Raw genomic sequence first — 16,025 nt, 5'->3', positions numbered from 1 at the left:
CATTAGCTACGATACAATCCAGCTCTTGAAAATGAAATGTTCATCAAGACATTAGCTTTAGGAATTTGGGCGTCTCTCCTCTATCTAAAAAAAAAATAGTGGAGCACAATTAAAAGTTGCAGATTCAAAGATACTTCCTTCTGCCTTACAGTCTTTTTATTTCACTTCCCCAAGCTGGCTGCGTTGTCCATGGATAGGGATAACCCTCCAAAATTCTTAGATTTATATTAGCTGCTGAGTGTTGCAGTTTCACTACTTATCATTTACCCGGTTTCTCAGGGAAGGAAGAAGGGGGCATGAGAATATTTGTGTCATCCAGGATATGAAGAAGTCCTAATAAGAGCCGAACTTGTCCAGAAGTTGCAAAAGATTAACTGTCCCCTGCATGAATGGAAGAAAGGGGGAATAGAAAGGGAAATCACAATTCACTGAAATACTGAAGGAGGGCACTCCACCCCCAAATATTTTATTATACAGATAGTCCTTAACTTATGAACACAATTGAGCCCAAAGTCTCTGTTGACAAGTGAGACATTTGTTGAGTGAATTTTGCCCCATTGTATGACCTTTCTTGCCACAGCTGTTAAGTGAATCACTGCAGCGGTTAAGTTAGTAACGTGGCTGTTAAAAGAATCTGGCTTCCCCATTGACTTTGCTTGTCAGAAGGTTGGAAAAGGGGGATCACGTGACCCCAGGACACTGCAAGCGCCATAAACATGAAGTAGTTGGTAAGCATCCAAATTCTGATCACGTGACCATGGGGCTTTCTGCAATGGTCCTACGTAAGTGTGCGAAACGGTCATAAGTCACTTTTTCCCAGTGATGTTGTAACTTTGAACAATCACTAAATGGACAGTTGTAAGTCAGAGACCACCTGTGTATAAAGCCTTGGTTACTCCAAGCCATTAAATCCTTACCCAGCTTTCTGCCAGAATGATGCTCGTGATCAGCATTGGGATGCTGCTGACCGAGTTGAACACTTGGATGCAGCTGTCTGAATGGTTAGAGAAACTGGAAAGAGGTAGAAACAGATGAGGCAAACTAGAAGGGAGCTAGGTATTACTGTGAAGGCTATGCTGGCTCAGGAATTCTGGGAGTTGAAGTCCATGAGTCATCAAAGAGCCGAGGTTGCCTACCCCTGGCCTAGCCAGAAGAAGACACATACTAGGCAACAGATGGCAAACTGAGATGGGAAGATAATTCAAGATGAAGGACTATCTTTCTATGCCAGAAGTTCATTTTCAGGTGCCTCTGATATTGCCTAACTGGCTGGACTACTCAGTGGTTGGTTCCCATGCTTGGCCAAGACACAATGTTGTCCATTTACTTGCTTGTAGAACCATATCAGGATATGAATGAATGCCCATGAATTGCTTGTGATTTGTAAACCATTTCTGGAGCAGGATGACGTGTGCCTGATACATTTTGTTTAAAACCAACTATGACTTAGCACAATGTCTGAATCCAGCTTGAAAATTGAGATGGCATTCTTGCCTTCTTGGTTTCAAATCTGTCCCCTGAAACAAACTCTCTCTCTTTTTTTTTCTCTCCAGGTCCTGAGCAATGAGAACACACTAACATTAAAAAACGTGCGTCAAGAAGATGCTGGGAAATATGTGTGCCGTGCCGTGGTTCCACGTGTGGGCGCAGGAGAGAGAGAAGTGTCTTTGACCGTCAACGGTATTTACCCTTTACTGTCATTCCTCTGGATCAGGGGTGGGCAATTATAGCAACTTTATGAACTGTGGACTTCAACTCCCAGAATTACTGAGCCAGGCATAGTTGGCTCAGGAATTCTGGGAGTTGAAGTCCACAGGTCGTAAAGTTGCCATAGTGGCCCACTCCTGCTCTGGATGGTTATTTTCCCCGTTCAGTGTACGGTTATTAAACTGAACCTTAGATCCTCGTGGCAAAGATACACAACATTCAAAGGCCAAGGCCTTCGTTGAGATTGTCAACAGGAAGCCACGCTGTAATAGCGAGAGCCAGCGTTAAGACTCAGAGCTGTTATGAACTAGCTTTGATTTGATACCATGAATATCATTTATCCCGTGAATTTGATAATTCTCATATTCCAAAGTACAAGTCAAGAGAAAGTTTTGGGACCATGCCAAAAAGTGGAGAGCAGGGGACACAACCGGCCTTGGGCTTCAGGCTTGCAACAGTGTCTTTTGGACTTATATTTATGTTCTTATTGATTCTGGGAAAACATGCTGTTTTATCTCAGGCCATAAATTGACATAGCTAGCAGGCTAAAAGGTAAAGGATAGAAAATTCCTCAGCTTCTGATTCTCTCCCTCTGCTACTCTGGACTTCAAGCTATTGAGTTGGAGGAAAGAGGATTGCTTACCTTTGGAGTGGAGACAAAATATAATCTCTCTCTCTCTCTCTCTCTCTCTCTCTCTCTCTCTCTCTCCCCTCCTGAAGGATGTATATTACCTTCCACGCAAGGAGGCACCACAGAAAGCGAAGCTAGGCCATCCGTTAAAAACAAAACAAATAAATAAATAAATCCTCTTGCCTCTTCCCCCCCCCTCCATCTCTTATCTCGGGCTGGCTTTTCCCTGTCGGTTGCTGCGGTTTAATTAGAATTTAAATACCTCCCAGAAAACAAAGTGATACATTTGATGAAAACAAAGAGTTTGCTCCTTTCCCCCGCACCTTTGTTCCCATCACAATCACACCTCTCCTTCCCCCCCCCACCCTCGAATTAAGAAAAGAAATAAATTATGAAAGCATTGTTTTTAAAGAAACCTACTTGATCGTTCGGAGTAATTCTGCAGAGAGGAAAATGATAAGGGGCTGAATAAGCACAGAATTATCTCCTCTGGTTTTCTTCTATCTTCAGAATTACCTAGATGCTTCAATAACCCCTTTCCCCCTCAAAAACAAAAATCATAATAATAAGGGGGGAAAAGAGAGCAAAGAGAAATAGTAGGGGGAAATAGCCCCCTGAGCTTCATTATTACCTATCAGTGGTTTATTAGACCGCATTGCTAGGTTAACCTTTTTGTAGTGCCCAATGGCGGGAGGTGACCTAGGATGAAAACTGGTTCCAAAGAGGCTGCAGTCTTTCTTCGCTAGACAAGAAAGAGAACAGGAGGGGAGAAGTCACTACAAATAAGGAGTACAAGGTTAGGTGGGAATCACACAACCAAGTATAAAAATTGCTTGTCCATTTTGGTTAGGCTCAACTGAATATCTTGCTAGCCATCTGTTGGGTCCCTTGTTGACTCAATTCTGATAAAACTCCATATGTATTTTGCTGGACAGTTTTGCCAAGTGTGCAGCTTGGTATAAACCTTGGAAAGAAATGCTTGCAAGTACATGCATGGACTGTCTATGTTTTTGCGCGTTTCACCCAAGAAGTGTGTTTTACTACAACATGTTTCATTTCTATAATGCATATTTTTCTGTGCCTTTCTTTTTCATACGTAAATAAATTGGGCATTTCTTTTGAGAATGATGGAACCATGATTGCTTCCACCTGCATGGATGCAACCAAGTTACTTTAGTGGAGGTCACATTTGCTAATTGAGAAGGTGTTGTGATGGGCAAAGTTTTTGTTTAACCAATGATTCACGTGGAAAGGATCAGAATTGTCTGGCAGGTTTTTGCTGGGAAGACATTTAAGCTTTTTTTTTTTGCAAGTTTCCATTTTCAACCTATATAAAGGCTGCCTTCAGAAACTGTGGATGCTCCATCACTGGAGATTTTTAAGAAGAGACTGGGCTGTCACTTGTCTGAAATGGTATAGGTTCTCCTGCTTGAGCAGGGGGCTGGACTAGAAGACCTCCAAGGACCCTTCCAGCTCTATTCTATTCTATTCTATTCTATTCTATTCTATTCTATTCTATTCTATTCTATTCTATTCTATTCTATTCTATTCTATTCTTCATTCCTATATTCTATTCTGTTCTATTCTATTCTTTTCTTTTCTATTCTATTCTATTCTATTCTATTCTATTCTATTCTATTCTATTCTATTCTATTCTCTAGTCTAAGGTTTACTCAAAATTTTATATTGCATTTATTATTAAATCCTGGTAGCAAAATTTAGCATCATAATGAAAGACCCACTTTGAAGACTTCAAGCATGGTGTTGGATGCTGGAAATGGCTGCAGAATTTCTGATTGTCCATCCTTCCTTTAAAGAATGAAGAGATGGCCCATGCTTTGAATGCAGTCCATCACATCAGTCAAGATATTATTGGTGCTAAACTTGGGATAAATCAAGGGAAAAAAATCTCACATGGGCCATATTTCACATAGCTTATTGATGTCCAACAGTCCTAAAACTCACCCTTAAGTCTTAAGTCCATATGAAACCCTGAACTCAAAATGTTTGTATATATTGTTAAAAACAACCCCAGATACCATCAAGTCCTCATAAGTCAGCCGATGAAGCCATTAGGATCCACAATTTAACTTTTGTCCACCCTGGCTAGTTTGAGAAGAAACATCACTCTTGTGCAATTCCAAAGTGTTGTTTCTTTTCTTCTCCACCCCCTTTCTGCAAACAACAAAGGGCCTTTAATCCTTCTCCTTTATCCCCATCAATTAGGATTGCCTATTGCCTTTATATGTGTAAGAAAATCCTTTTCCCAGATGGAAATAAAGCAAATCTTGACATCTTATAAGAAATCCATTTTGATGCAAGCTTCTGCCAATCCAGATAAACAGTGCAGGGGGCAGAGGGCGGGTGGGGGGGACCCTTGATATTTGCCAGTTGTGGAAGAAAGATATTATTGTGCGCTGCCCAAATGTAATAATAAGGATAAATGACTATTGCCAGGAAGGATAGCTATAAACTCAGTTTGCTTCCCACTGATAATTCTCCTCCTGTTTATATCCCACATGTTAGACAGTGATGTTAATAAAGGAAACCCCACAAACAATCCAAGTTAATGCACGGAAGGAAGAAAAAATAAGAATGGTCCCAGCAGCACAGACGCAAAAATAGAAGAAGCAGAAATAATATCAGTTATTTACCTACGAACATCTCTGACTTTATTCAATGCATGTAAAATCCATTTCCAGTAAGCAGAAGTAAAGCTCCTTCAGCTCAGGGCAAAGGTGTTGTGTTCTTCCACTCTGGAGGATTGTGGGGGGTTTTTTGTGTGTGTGTGTGTGGTTTTTTTTAATCCGGGCTCTTTTAGTCTTTTGTCTACGTATATTGATTGACACTGGAGACTTAGTTAATTGAATACCTTGCTGTACAGCATCTTTACCAAAACAGTTCATGGCATGTTCTTTTAGCCTAAACATCCATACTCCAGCATCCCCATTTGAAGCAAGACAGTTGTGTGATAAGAACATATTGGCTCTCTGTTCAGCTGTTCTCCTCATACATGGCAGCCCTCAACTCCAGGCAGGAAAGGAGAAATTAGCATGCTAAGCTTGCCTCCTCATTCAACACTCCTAGGTTTCTAAACTCTCAAAAAGAGAAGCTCCATGGATTGAGAAGACTTTCAGTGCCAAACAAATATTTCCCTGTTTTGCTCATTAGAACATGTGGAACACATTTTGCATATTAGAACATATGGAACATTTTGCATATAGTAATAAGAACGACAGCCTAGATTTCATTCATAATTCTATACCGTGAAAGCAGGCCAGCATTATGGGCATCAGAGTGTCAGTTTAACTAGTGATTAAGGTGCTGCCCTAAAAACTGGGAGATTGTGAGTTCTAGTCCTGCCTTAGGCATGAAAGCCAGCCAGGTGACTTTGGGCCAATCATTCTTTCATAGGGTTGTTATTGTGGGGGAAAAGAGAAAGAGCAAGGAGTACTACGTATGTTTGCTGCCTTGAGTTACTTATAAAATAATAAAGGTGGGATAAAAAAAATCTAGTAAATAAATAAATAGGAACCAACTGTCTATCCCTCCGTAACAGATGTCTTTTATGATAGGGAAAATATAAACTAGCAGCAGTAAAATACAGGTAGGCAACAAATGAAAGCCTATTATGTCTATTGGGTGCAAATAAATTCAACGGTATATTATTTTAATGCAGGCTTCCTTCATTTCACCTGTTCAAGCCAGTCTACACGTTTAAAACTCACCTTTTAAAATCTGCCCTTCTTTAAATATTTCTGCTGCCATTATTGATGTGATTGGGATTAACTCCTGTTTTTTCATTCAGGAGCTGAAGTCTGAACTGAATTTTAAAAACTTCACCAAAAGGAGCGTATATATTAGAGAAAATAATGGAACATTCATTATGTCGGTAAACGCTAATAGCAAAGTGCACACAAATCATAGAATGTTTATACAAACACACGCACTCTTATGTCTATGGAGATTCTCAGTCATCCAGGTCAGGGTTGTCCCAAAGATGCTTTTTCAAGAGGCAACTGAACTTTCTTGGTTTTTCCTTGAAGTCGTTTCGCTTCTCATCCAAGAAGCTTCAAGTGGCCTCAACAGCTCTCTAAGAGAATGCAAATGACCAGCTAGCTGTCTGCAAGGAATACAGATCCTTCCATTCGCTGCCATCCAGTCAGATCTGAACAAGCTTCTTGGAAGAGAAGCAAAACGTCATATACATACACACCCAAACACATGTAGAAACAGGATGAAGGAGAATTAAGGCTGGAAAATTGGGAAAACCGAAAAAAAAATCAACTTTCATTTATCCTAACTGGATATTTTTTATTTATTTATTTATTATTTATTTATTTATTTATTTATTTATTTGGGGGGAATCTGTGGATGAGACAAGCACTTTTTTAAAAAAAATCATCTCTAGTGCAGGGGTCCCCAACCCCTGGTCCGTGGACTGGCACCGGTCCACAGCATGGCAGCAGGCGAGTCATACAAACAAGCAAAGCTCCATCCTCGGGATGCAGGCAGTATTCAAACCCACACCCCCTCTAGTCTGTGGAAAAACCTTTCTCCATGGCACCAGTCCCTGGTGCCCAAAAGGTTGGGGACCTCTAGTGTGTCTTGGGTTATCAGCCTTGTACTTTTTTTTAAGTTTAAGAGCAGAGGTCCCCAACCTTTTGGGCACCAGGGACCGGTTCTGTGGAGAGAGGTTTTTCCCTGGACCGGAGGGGGCGTGGTTTTGTGTGCTGCCTGCATCCCTCGGATGGGGCTTTGCTTCTTTGTGTGGCATGCCGCGGCCCGGTATTAGTTCACGGACCGGGACTTGGGGACCCCTGTTTTAGAGGATCAGAAATGAGACCTCAGCCAACTCTTCTTGGAATGCATTATGACATATTTGCTGGTCTGCAAGGCACTAAATTACCTCCGGGTTTTTTTTTTTGTTTGTTTTTTTAAGTTCAAACTGTTTGAAATCTTTGGGTGCCTGTGCTGCACAATACACTTGATCATTGAAAAGCCCCAACAGCTGAAATTCCCATGACAACCACACTTCAAAATGACTGTTGTGTGAAAGAAATAACAAAATCCGAACACACATCTGCCATGTGAATGTGTGGCATGATGATAAGAAACGGAGCAGAACTGTCCACCTCCCTCGCCTCCCGCTGCATTTAACTGGGACAGATTCTTGTCTGAATAAAAAAAGTTATTGAATAAAAGGAATGTTTCTCTCTAAAAGACAAGCAACGGCTTCAAAAGAAGTAATATCATTCATTTATGCCTTTCCCTCCAGGGTTATGTTTTGGCCGTCATTTGATTTCAGAAAGGCCCTGAAGTCACAAATCTGCCACTCTTTTTTTTTTTAAGGTTTGTTTTGTGAGGTGTTTTTTTTTTCTCCCCTTCCTGCTTCTGGGCTGTACAAATAAATTGGCAGCAAAGTCCTAAAAATAACGGCAACCAATTGTGCCACCATTTATATCCATGGCAACACTGTCTGAAGGCTTCAGCTGCCTGGAGATGGCCTACCGCTCGGCATCAAATGCCAAGCGACAAAGAGATTGGCAGCTTTCACAAGCTGATTCTGCCCACTGGGGCATGAGACGCCTGTTCCTGAATTGCAAAAAGTCTATTTTTCTCCCCCAAGCGCATTGCTGAGCTGTTCCTTTTTCTTTCTTTTTTTAACAAGAATTAACCCCTGGTCATGTTTTCCTATCATCCTCCGTAAAGGCAAGAGGTTTAAGGGTGCTGTGATCCCACCAACCTGTGGCCTTTCCTTTTGCTTCTTCTTCTGCTTCTTCACCTTTGCCTCCTTAATGGGGGTGGGCTGCAAAATGAAAACAAAGAACGGCTCAAATTAGGCTTCAAGTTGAGACCCTAACTCAGGGCTCTTCAAACTTGGCCCTATTATGACTTGTGGACTTCGACTCCCAGAATTCCTCAGAGTTGAAGTCCACAAGTCATAAAAGGGCCGAGTTTGAAGAACTCTGCCCTAACTCAATCACTGTGATGTTAGAACAGTTAACCAGTGGAACAACCTGCCTCCAGAAGCGGTGAATGCTCCAACAGTGGACGTTTTTAAGAAGAGACTGGACAGCCATTTGTCCGAAATGGTATAGGGTTTCCTGCCTGAGCAGGGGTTGGACTAGATGACCTCCAAGGTCCCTTCTAACTTTAGTAGTAGAAGTAGTAGTAATAGTAGTAGTAGTACTAGTAGGGGGACGCGGTGGCTCAGTGGGTTAGGATGCTGAGCTTGTCGATCAGAAGGTCGGCAGGTTTGGCGGGTCAAAGTTATTTAGAATAAAATAGATCTAGAAGGGACCTTGGAGGTCTTCTAGTCCAGCCTCCTGCTCAAACAGGAGAACCTATACCATCTCAGAGAGATGAACGTCCAGTCTCTTCTTAAAAATCTCCTGTGATGGAGCACCCACAATTTCTGGAGGCAAGCTGTTCCACTGGTTGATTGTCCTCACTGTCAGGAAGTTTCTCCTTAATTCTAGTTTGCTTCTCTCTTTGATCAGTTTCCAACCATTGTTTCCCATCCTTCCCTCTGGTGCTTTGGTGAACAACCTGGCCCACTCTGCCTTGTGGCAGCCCCTTAGATCCTGGAACACTGCTATCATGTCTCCCCTATTTCTTCTTTTCTTTAGACTAGCCAAACCAAAGTCCTGCAGCTGTTCTTCATATGTTTTAGTCTCCAGGTCTTGGATCCTCTTAGTTGCTCTTCTCTGAATTTTTTCTCCCCAAACTCTCAACATCTTTTTTTGTGATATGGTGACCAAAATTGGCTGCAGTTGTGAGGGAGGTGATTGTGATTTGTGTAATAAACAAGGCTGTCTTCCATATTCTGGAAGGAAATGGGAGTTAAGTTAAGCAAGTCCCTTTGACTGCCTATACTTAGCACCTAAACGTTGTAATCTATCGTGACATTAGCTGAATGTTGCATGTAGAATCTACCTGGGAACACTGAAATTACTGCAGTCATCAGTTGATTAGGGAATGGAGTTTTAAAAATTAAGCCCCGAGAATGCACTCACAGAGATACACCCCTACCTAATCCTCTCTTTGCTTATGCCATTTTGATTGCTAATGCTTCTTATTAAGAATCAGATCTGGCGCTTTGGTCTGCCCACGTTAGATTGCCCAGCTGGTTAAGGAGAAGATGGAAGAAGGTTTTTTTGTATTGTGCTGTAGCGCCCTCTGCTGGTTACCTCGGCTTTACCTCTAGCCTTTCAGCAGATTTAAAAGAAAGGAAGAGCCTAAGACTTAGAATCCCAATTTTGTCCACGCTGCTTCAACCCAAGAATAAAACACATAATTGGCAGGAAGAATTGACAGGCTGGCTTCAATTACCTGGCGTGGCATACATTCAAATGGAATCGCAAAGTTTAAAAAAAAAAGGTCACCATTTCTGCATTTATCAGGCAAAGAAAAGAAAAAATCAAAATACAGGTAGTCCTTAACTTACGACCACAGCTGGAAATGGAATTTCTGTTACTAAGCAAGGCACTTGTTAAGTGAGCTAGGCCTAATTTTTAAGACATTTTTGCCACAATTGGTAAGCAAATGCAGCTTCCCCACCATTGACTTTGCTTGTCAGAGGCTGGCCAGGTTAATGGCAAATGATCCTTGGGATGCTGCAAAAGTCATTCATAAGTGCGAGGACCAAGCTATAAGTCAGGTCTTTCAGAACCAATGTAACTTGGGTCTCTGAATGAGTGATTGTAAGTCAAGGACTTACAATAGTAAGCTACAAATAGTAAAGTTACTACTACAAATAGCAACTTACAAATAGTAAAGGACAATTTCACCTCCATTTTCTCTCTCCTTCCTTCCTTCCTTCCCAGGACCTCCTATCATCTCCAGCACACAGACCCAGCACGCTCTCCATGGAGAAAAAGGCCAGATCAAATGCTTCATCCGCAGCACACCTCCACCAGACCGAATTGTGAGTTTGGGTCTTCCACGACATTGTGAAAAGCTGTGAATGGCATGGGGCATGATAATAGAGTGATATCCTAGGGTTAAAGAAACATTTCCAGGGAGTTTGAGAAACAGAAAGAGAAAGAGGGTATAACTCAGCCAATCGGGCAGCATATACCAATTCAAAGGCAGGAACATAGATATATATGAAAAGGAAAAGTCAGATTGACTGTAGCCACTGCCTGTAGCCAAGGAGCCCCCAATGAGAAGGTGTTTCTCCTAATTAAAGATAAAGGTAAAGTTTCCCCCGTACATGCGTGCTAGTCGTTTCTGACTCTATGGGCCGGTACTCATCTCCGTTTCAAAGCCGAAGAGCCAGCGCTTGTCCGAAGACATCTCCGTGTTCATGTGGCTGGCATGACTAGACGCCAAAGGCGCACGGAACGCTGTTACCTTCCCACCGTAGTGGTCCCTATTTTTCTACTTGCATTTTTTACATGCTTTCGAACTCCTAGGTTGGCAGAAGCTGGGACGAGTAACAGGTGCTCACTCTGTTACGCGGCACTCGGGATTCGACCCGCCAAACTGCCGACCTTCTGATCGACAAGCTCAGCGTCCTAATTGCCACCTAGCAAACCTCATTCAGAAGAGGTGATAAAGGAAAGGTGGACCCTCTGACGTGTCCTTCCATGGGGAAATAGGCTGATGTGGATAAAGATTTTTACCTTTCTCATTAAATAGCGGGTTCTTTGGCTGATGTGAATGAAGACGAGGTATTTGAGTACAGGGAAACTCATATTTTATTTCATGCAGAATCTGTACTGAGCAAATGGCTGCAACTAGCCGCAATATATAGTCTAGCCCCTAGGTGGCAGCCAATAGGTTTGAAACAACCATTGCCACCTAGAGATAGCCAATTGTAGTGCTGGAGACTTGCAGTCTGGGTTGCTGGAGAGCTGTTAGCTTCTCCAGCAACCCACGTGGTATTACTATGAGCCCAGTACATAACATTTCTGATGTTCCATATTCATAGATATTAAGAAATAGCAATACATATTTTTTGGTCACTAAAAGACCTCCAGGGTCCCTTCCCAACTGTTATTCTGCAAAGATGGTCAGGATAGTAGTTAATAGAATAATAGAATAACAGAGTTGGAAGGGACCTTGTAAGTCATCTAGTCCACCACCGCCCAAGCAGGAGACCCTACTCCATTTCTGACAGATGCCAGTCCAGTCTCTTCTGATGAAGGTCCCACAACCTCTGAAGGCAATCTGTTCCATTGGTTGATTGTTCTCACTGTCAGAAAATTTTTCCTTATTTCTAGGTTGAATCTCTCTCTCCTTGATCAGTTTCCATCTGTTATTCCTGGCCTGGCCTTCAGGTGCTTTGGAAAATAAGTTGACCCCCCCCCTCTCTGTGACGGCCTCTCAAATATTCGAAGGTTGCTATCATGTCTCCCCCGGGACCTCCTTTCACTAGACTAGCCATGCCCAGTTCCTGTAACCATTCTTCATGTGTTTTAGCCTCCAGTCCCCTGATCATATTTGTTGCTCTTCTCTGCACTTTTCCTAGAGTCTCAACAACTTTTTTTAAAGTGCGACGACCAAAACTAGTTGCAAGCACGATGCATTATGACTCGCTTTCCTCTGCAGGCCTGGTCATGGAAGGAGAATGTCTTGGAGTCTGGAACTTCGGGACGATACACGGTGGAAACTGTCAGTGCCGACGAAGGGGTCATCTCTACCCTAACCATCAGCAACATCGTACGGGCCGACTTCCAGACCATTTACAACTGCACTGCCTGGAACAGCTTTGGCTCGGACACCGAGATCATACGCTTGAAAGAACAAGGTGGGAATTGCTTCCGGGGCATTTGAAAACTAGAAAGGGCCTGGAAGTCACTAAGGTAGAAGGGATAGAAGGCTTTCCTGTTGAAGGTGAGAGAAGCAGGATAAAATAGGATGAAATCAAACACAAGGTTTTGGCATACCTGGGGGCCTGGCCTCCTAGTGGGAGAAATGTTAAAAGGCCATGTTTTAAGGTAGAGACATCCACAGAGAACGAAAGAGGATGGAGCTGCAGCTTCGAAGGCTGGCAAGTCTCATCAGCTTAGGAAAAAGTGGCAAAGAAGGTTCAAACTCCAACTCTGATCAAGCGGAACCATAATCTGATTAAGATCAATGAAAGGAAAAGTCTTAGCTTGCACCTGTATTATTTAATGATTATCTGAAAGCGTAGATTGGTTAATTAGTTCCTGCTTACCCTCAATCAAACCTATTCCTGCTGAGCATTAACCAAAATCAAGACTATTTAGAATTCTTAGACGCACTGAACAGAGAGTTAATCTATATACTGCACAATTCATGATTTGTACTTCCTCAAATTTTTCTAATGTGAGCATCGTTTTATTGAGATTTTCATTTTGTTTTGCTCAAACAATCTTCAATTGATTCAAAGGAAATCATGGAATTAATGTCTTGGACTCCGGATACAAAGTCCTTTAGTTATTGTTTCCTAACCATTGTTCTGATTGGCAGCCAAATAGCCAATCAAATACAGGGAAGATCTTCTATTTACATATAGAGGGGGTGGGGAAAATGTTGCACTTGGACCTATTGGACCACTGACAAATTATGATATGCTTCTACCCTTGTTTATGCTGACTTCTTCTTTTCCATTTTCTTCCCATCTCATTTAATCTGTAAATTAAATTAGATGTTAGCAAAGTTTATTTATTTATTTATTTTGCACTTTGGCCTACCCATTTCTTTCTCTTCTGCCTCGCCTCCTATAGAGAATACAAACTTTGACCAACCACATTGAAAACTCATTGGTGGTTCTTAACGTCTTGTCCTTATGGTGCACTACATGATTTACATATAAATTGAAATCAGAGCAAATTGTTTTAAGCAAAGCTATATATTTCAGTGACATGCCTGCAGAACAAAATTGCACCAGGGTGAGACGAAAGGGTTTCTTCAGAATCTGAATACAGATGGATGAGTTCAGAAAATCCAAGTTCATCCCATTTGGACTTTGTGTCACCATAAGCACGGTAGACAAAAATGGGATGGTGCACTAAATAAGACCAGCTAGTTGATCTACAAAATAATCTAATTCTCTTCCCAGACAGAAAACTTTGAGAAGGGAAGATCTAAAGAGTTGAAGTTGTGTTAAATAGAAGTTAAGAATTGAGTCCCTAGCTTACCATGTTAAAATGTGGTTGTGGATTCAAAAGCAGTAGAAACACAATGAAGGGGTTGTTGATAGGGGTTGTTGTTTTTTTAGCAACGTTGTGGTGAAATGTAGTCGGGAATCCCAGGAGGGAAATGTTTTTTTTTCCCCAGAGGGCAAAGAGACAGTGGAATGTCTGACAGGCAAAAAGAGGGGACGGTAGAACCCTCCCTAATAATCAGAGAGTGATGGCAGATAATTGCTTTAGTCTGGCAAGATTCTGTCTGTAGGCGAACAACAATAAAGGAACTACTCATAAGTAACTCCACATGTCACTCTTGATTCCTTGGGCCAGACATTAATCTTGCCAGACTAAAGCAATTGTCTGGAATAATGATAAATATACTCAAAAGAAGAGATAACAATCTTAGGCTAAAAGGCATGAGAAACTAAACAGTTAAGGGAGGCAGGAAAATTAGAAAACTTGTGTGCATTGGGGGAAAATAAGCTTTAACTACTATGGCACCAGCATGCAGAAGAGAAGGCATTTTATACTGCAAAGGAGAGAAAGAAATGGGATACATCATTTAAACCTCCTTACCTTTGTAATGATCTTCTGTATTAGCAATAGAGTCATGTAAAAGAGGTTAGTTGGATACCATAATTTCTTTGGGGATTATAAATTACGGATAAGATTAGCATTCTTCAGATTTTGGCTTGCAAATAATGGTTTGGAGAAGATGGCCTGCACCATTATCTATTCTATATGTTCATGACCACCCAGTCACTGCCCTCCTCTACTGTTCTGCCAATTTTATTTGCAAGTTTCCCCTCCCCATCTCACTCTTTGTCTAGTGATCTATCCCAGGATCATAGGCTCAGCGGTGTGGCACTGTATAGCCAATCTGATTTAGCCATTTGCTGAAGTCAACAAACTACCTAAAAGGTGGGCTTTATTTCCTGTTCATTCAGATAAAAGGAAATGCTCTTGATTGAAACAAGAGCATAATTTTAAAAGTCCCCTCCTAACTGGTGTTGAAAAGTCTTAGAAGGAAAAGCAACATTAAAATAGGGATAGGGATAGGGATAGGGATAGGGATAGGGATAGGGATAGAATAGAATAGAATAGAATAGAATAGAATAGAATAGAATAGAATAGAATAGAATAGAATAGAATAGAATAGAATAGAATAGAATAGAATAGAATAGAATAGAATAGAATAGAATAGAATAGAATTAGGGAGAGGAGAGGAGAGGAGAGGAGAGGAGAGGAGAGGAGAGGAGAGGAGAGGAGAGGAGAGAATAGAATAGAATAGAATAGAATAGAATAGAATAGAATAGAATAGAATAGAATAGAATAGAATAGAATAGAATAGAATAGAATAGAATAGAATAGAATAGAATAGAATAGAATAGAATAGAATAGAATAGAATAGAATAGAATTAAGGGATAGAGTAGAATAGGATAGCATAGCATCGGATATAGAATAGAATAGAATAGAAAACAGGGAACAGAACAGAGAATAAGGACTAAGGGATAAGTTATAAGGAATAGAATAAAATAGAATAGAATAGAATAGAATAGAATAGAATAGAATAGAATAGAATAGAATAGAATAGAATAGAATAGAATAGAATAGAATAGAATAGAATAGAATAGAATAGAATAGAATAGAATAGAATAGAATAGAATAGAATATGGAACAGAGTTGGAAGGGACCTTGGAGGTCTTCTAGTCCAACCCCCTGTTCAAGCAGGAAATCCTAACCATTTATACATTGATTCGGTAGGGTCTCCAGTTCCATCACTTCCTCTTAAATGTTAGAGTGGGCATTTGGACTGTTCTCATTACATTCTCACTTAAAGGCAAGGCTACCTTTCAGATTAAACTGAAATTAAATGGACTTAAAGTCAGCCTTGATTTTAGCCCAGTGCAAATAAAGTTAGTAGATTGTTGTCCTGTTGCCTTTCTTGGGCAAGCAGAGGTTATTCGCAATGCGAAGAAAGCAGATTCCAGTACAGCACTCTGCAAGGAGTTGTTCAGTTGTTCATAATACAGATAAATGTAATTAAAGATCATTTGAGATGGATCACTGTTCTGCAGAGCTCATAAAAAAACAGGTGACTGCTGACTGCCCAGCAGTCTTGGAAACCACACAGTTCTGCCAAAAATAGCAACCTCATTTTGATGTAAGTTGAAAAGCTGCCGGTTGATTTATAATGGCTGAGCCTATAGGAAAGGGAATAAAGTTTCCAACAATTGCTTTTCCAACTGCCAATCTAATCATATATACAATGGTCCCAGGACGATCCCCCTTTTGCCTACAAGTGCAGTGCTGAATGTTTGAATGTTCCCCTGGATTTTAAAACATTCTGCAGATAGAAAGCTAAAATGGCTTGCTCACTATTCAACTAAATCCATTTCCTAAGAAAATAGTTTTCCACAAGCAAGTGTTTCTTCCTTCCTTCCTTCCTTCCTTCCTTCCTTCCTTCTTTCTTTCTTTCTTTCTTTTTCTTTCTTTCTTTCTTTCTTTCTTTCTTTCTTTCTTTTTCCTTCCTTCTTTCCTTCCTTCCCTTCCCTTCTCCCTCCTCCCCCTTTCATTCTTT

At 41.1% G+C, this 16,025-nt stretch overlaps 1 protein-coding gene across 1 annotated transcript in view; it reads left to right on the top strand.

Annotated features, from left to right (window-relative positions):
* The window catches only part of KIRREL3 (kirre like nephrin family adhesion molecule 3), a gene marked incomplete at its 3' end in the record, with an annotated part of 588,432 nt that overhangs the window by 526,385 nt on the left and 46,022 nt on the right, over positions 1-16,025 (top strand). Inside the window, exons 10-12 of the mRNA XM_083368619.1 lie at positions 1,554-1,680; positions 10,168-10,268; positions 11,897-12,095. Of these exons, the coding sequence (XP_083224745.1) occupies positions 1,554-1,680; positions 10,168-10,268; positions 11,897-12,095 (427 nt within the window). The remainder of the gene's footprint in view (positions 1-1,553; positions 1,681-10,167; positions 10,269-11,896; positions 12,096-16,025) is intronic.

Source organism: Vipera ursinii, assembly GCF_947247035.1.
Source record: "Vipera ursinii genome assembly, chromosome: 8".
Lineage (NCBI taxonomy): Eukaryota > Metazoa > Chordata > Lepidosauria > Squamata > Viperidae > Vipera > Vipera ursinii.
The sequence above is the reverse complement of the archived record's forward strand: the minus strand, read 5'-3'. Positions and strand labels throughout refer to the sequence as shown.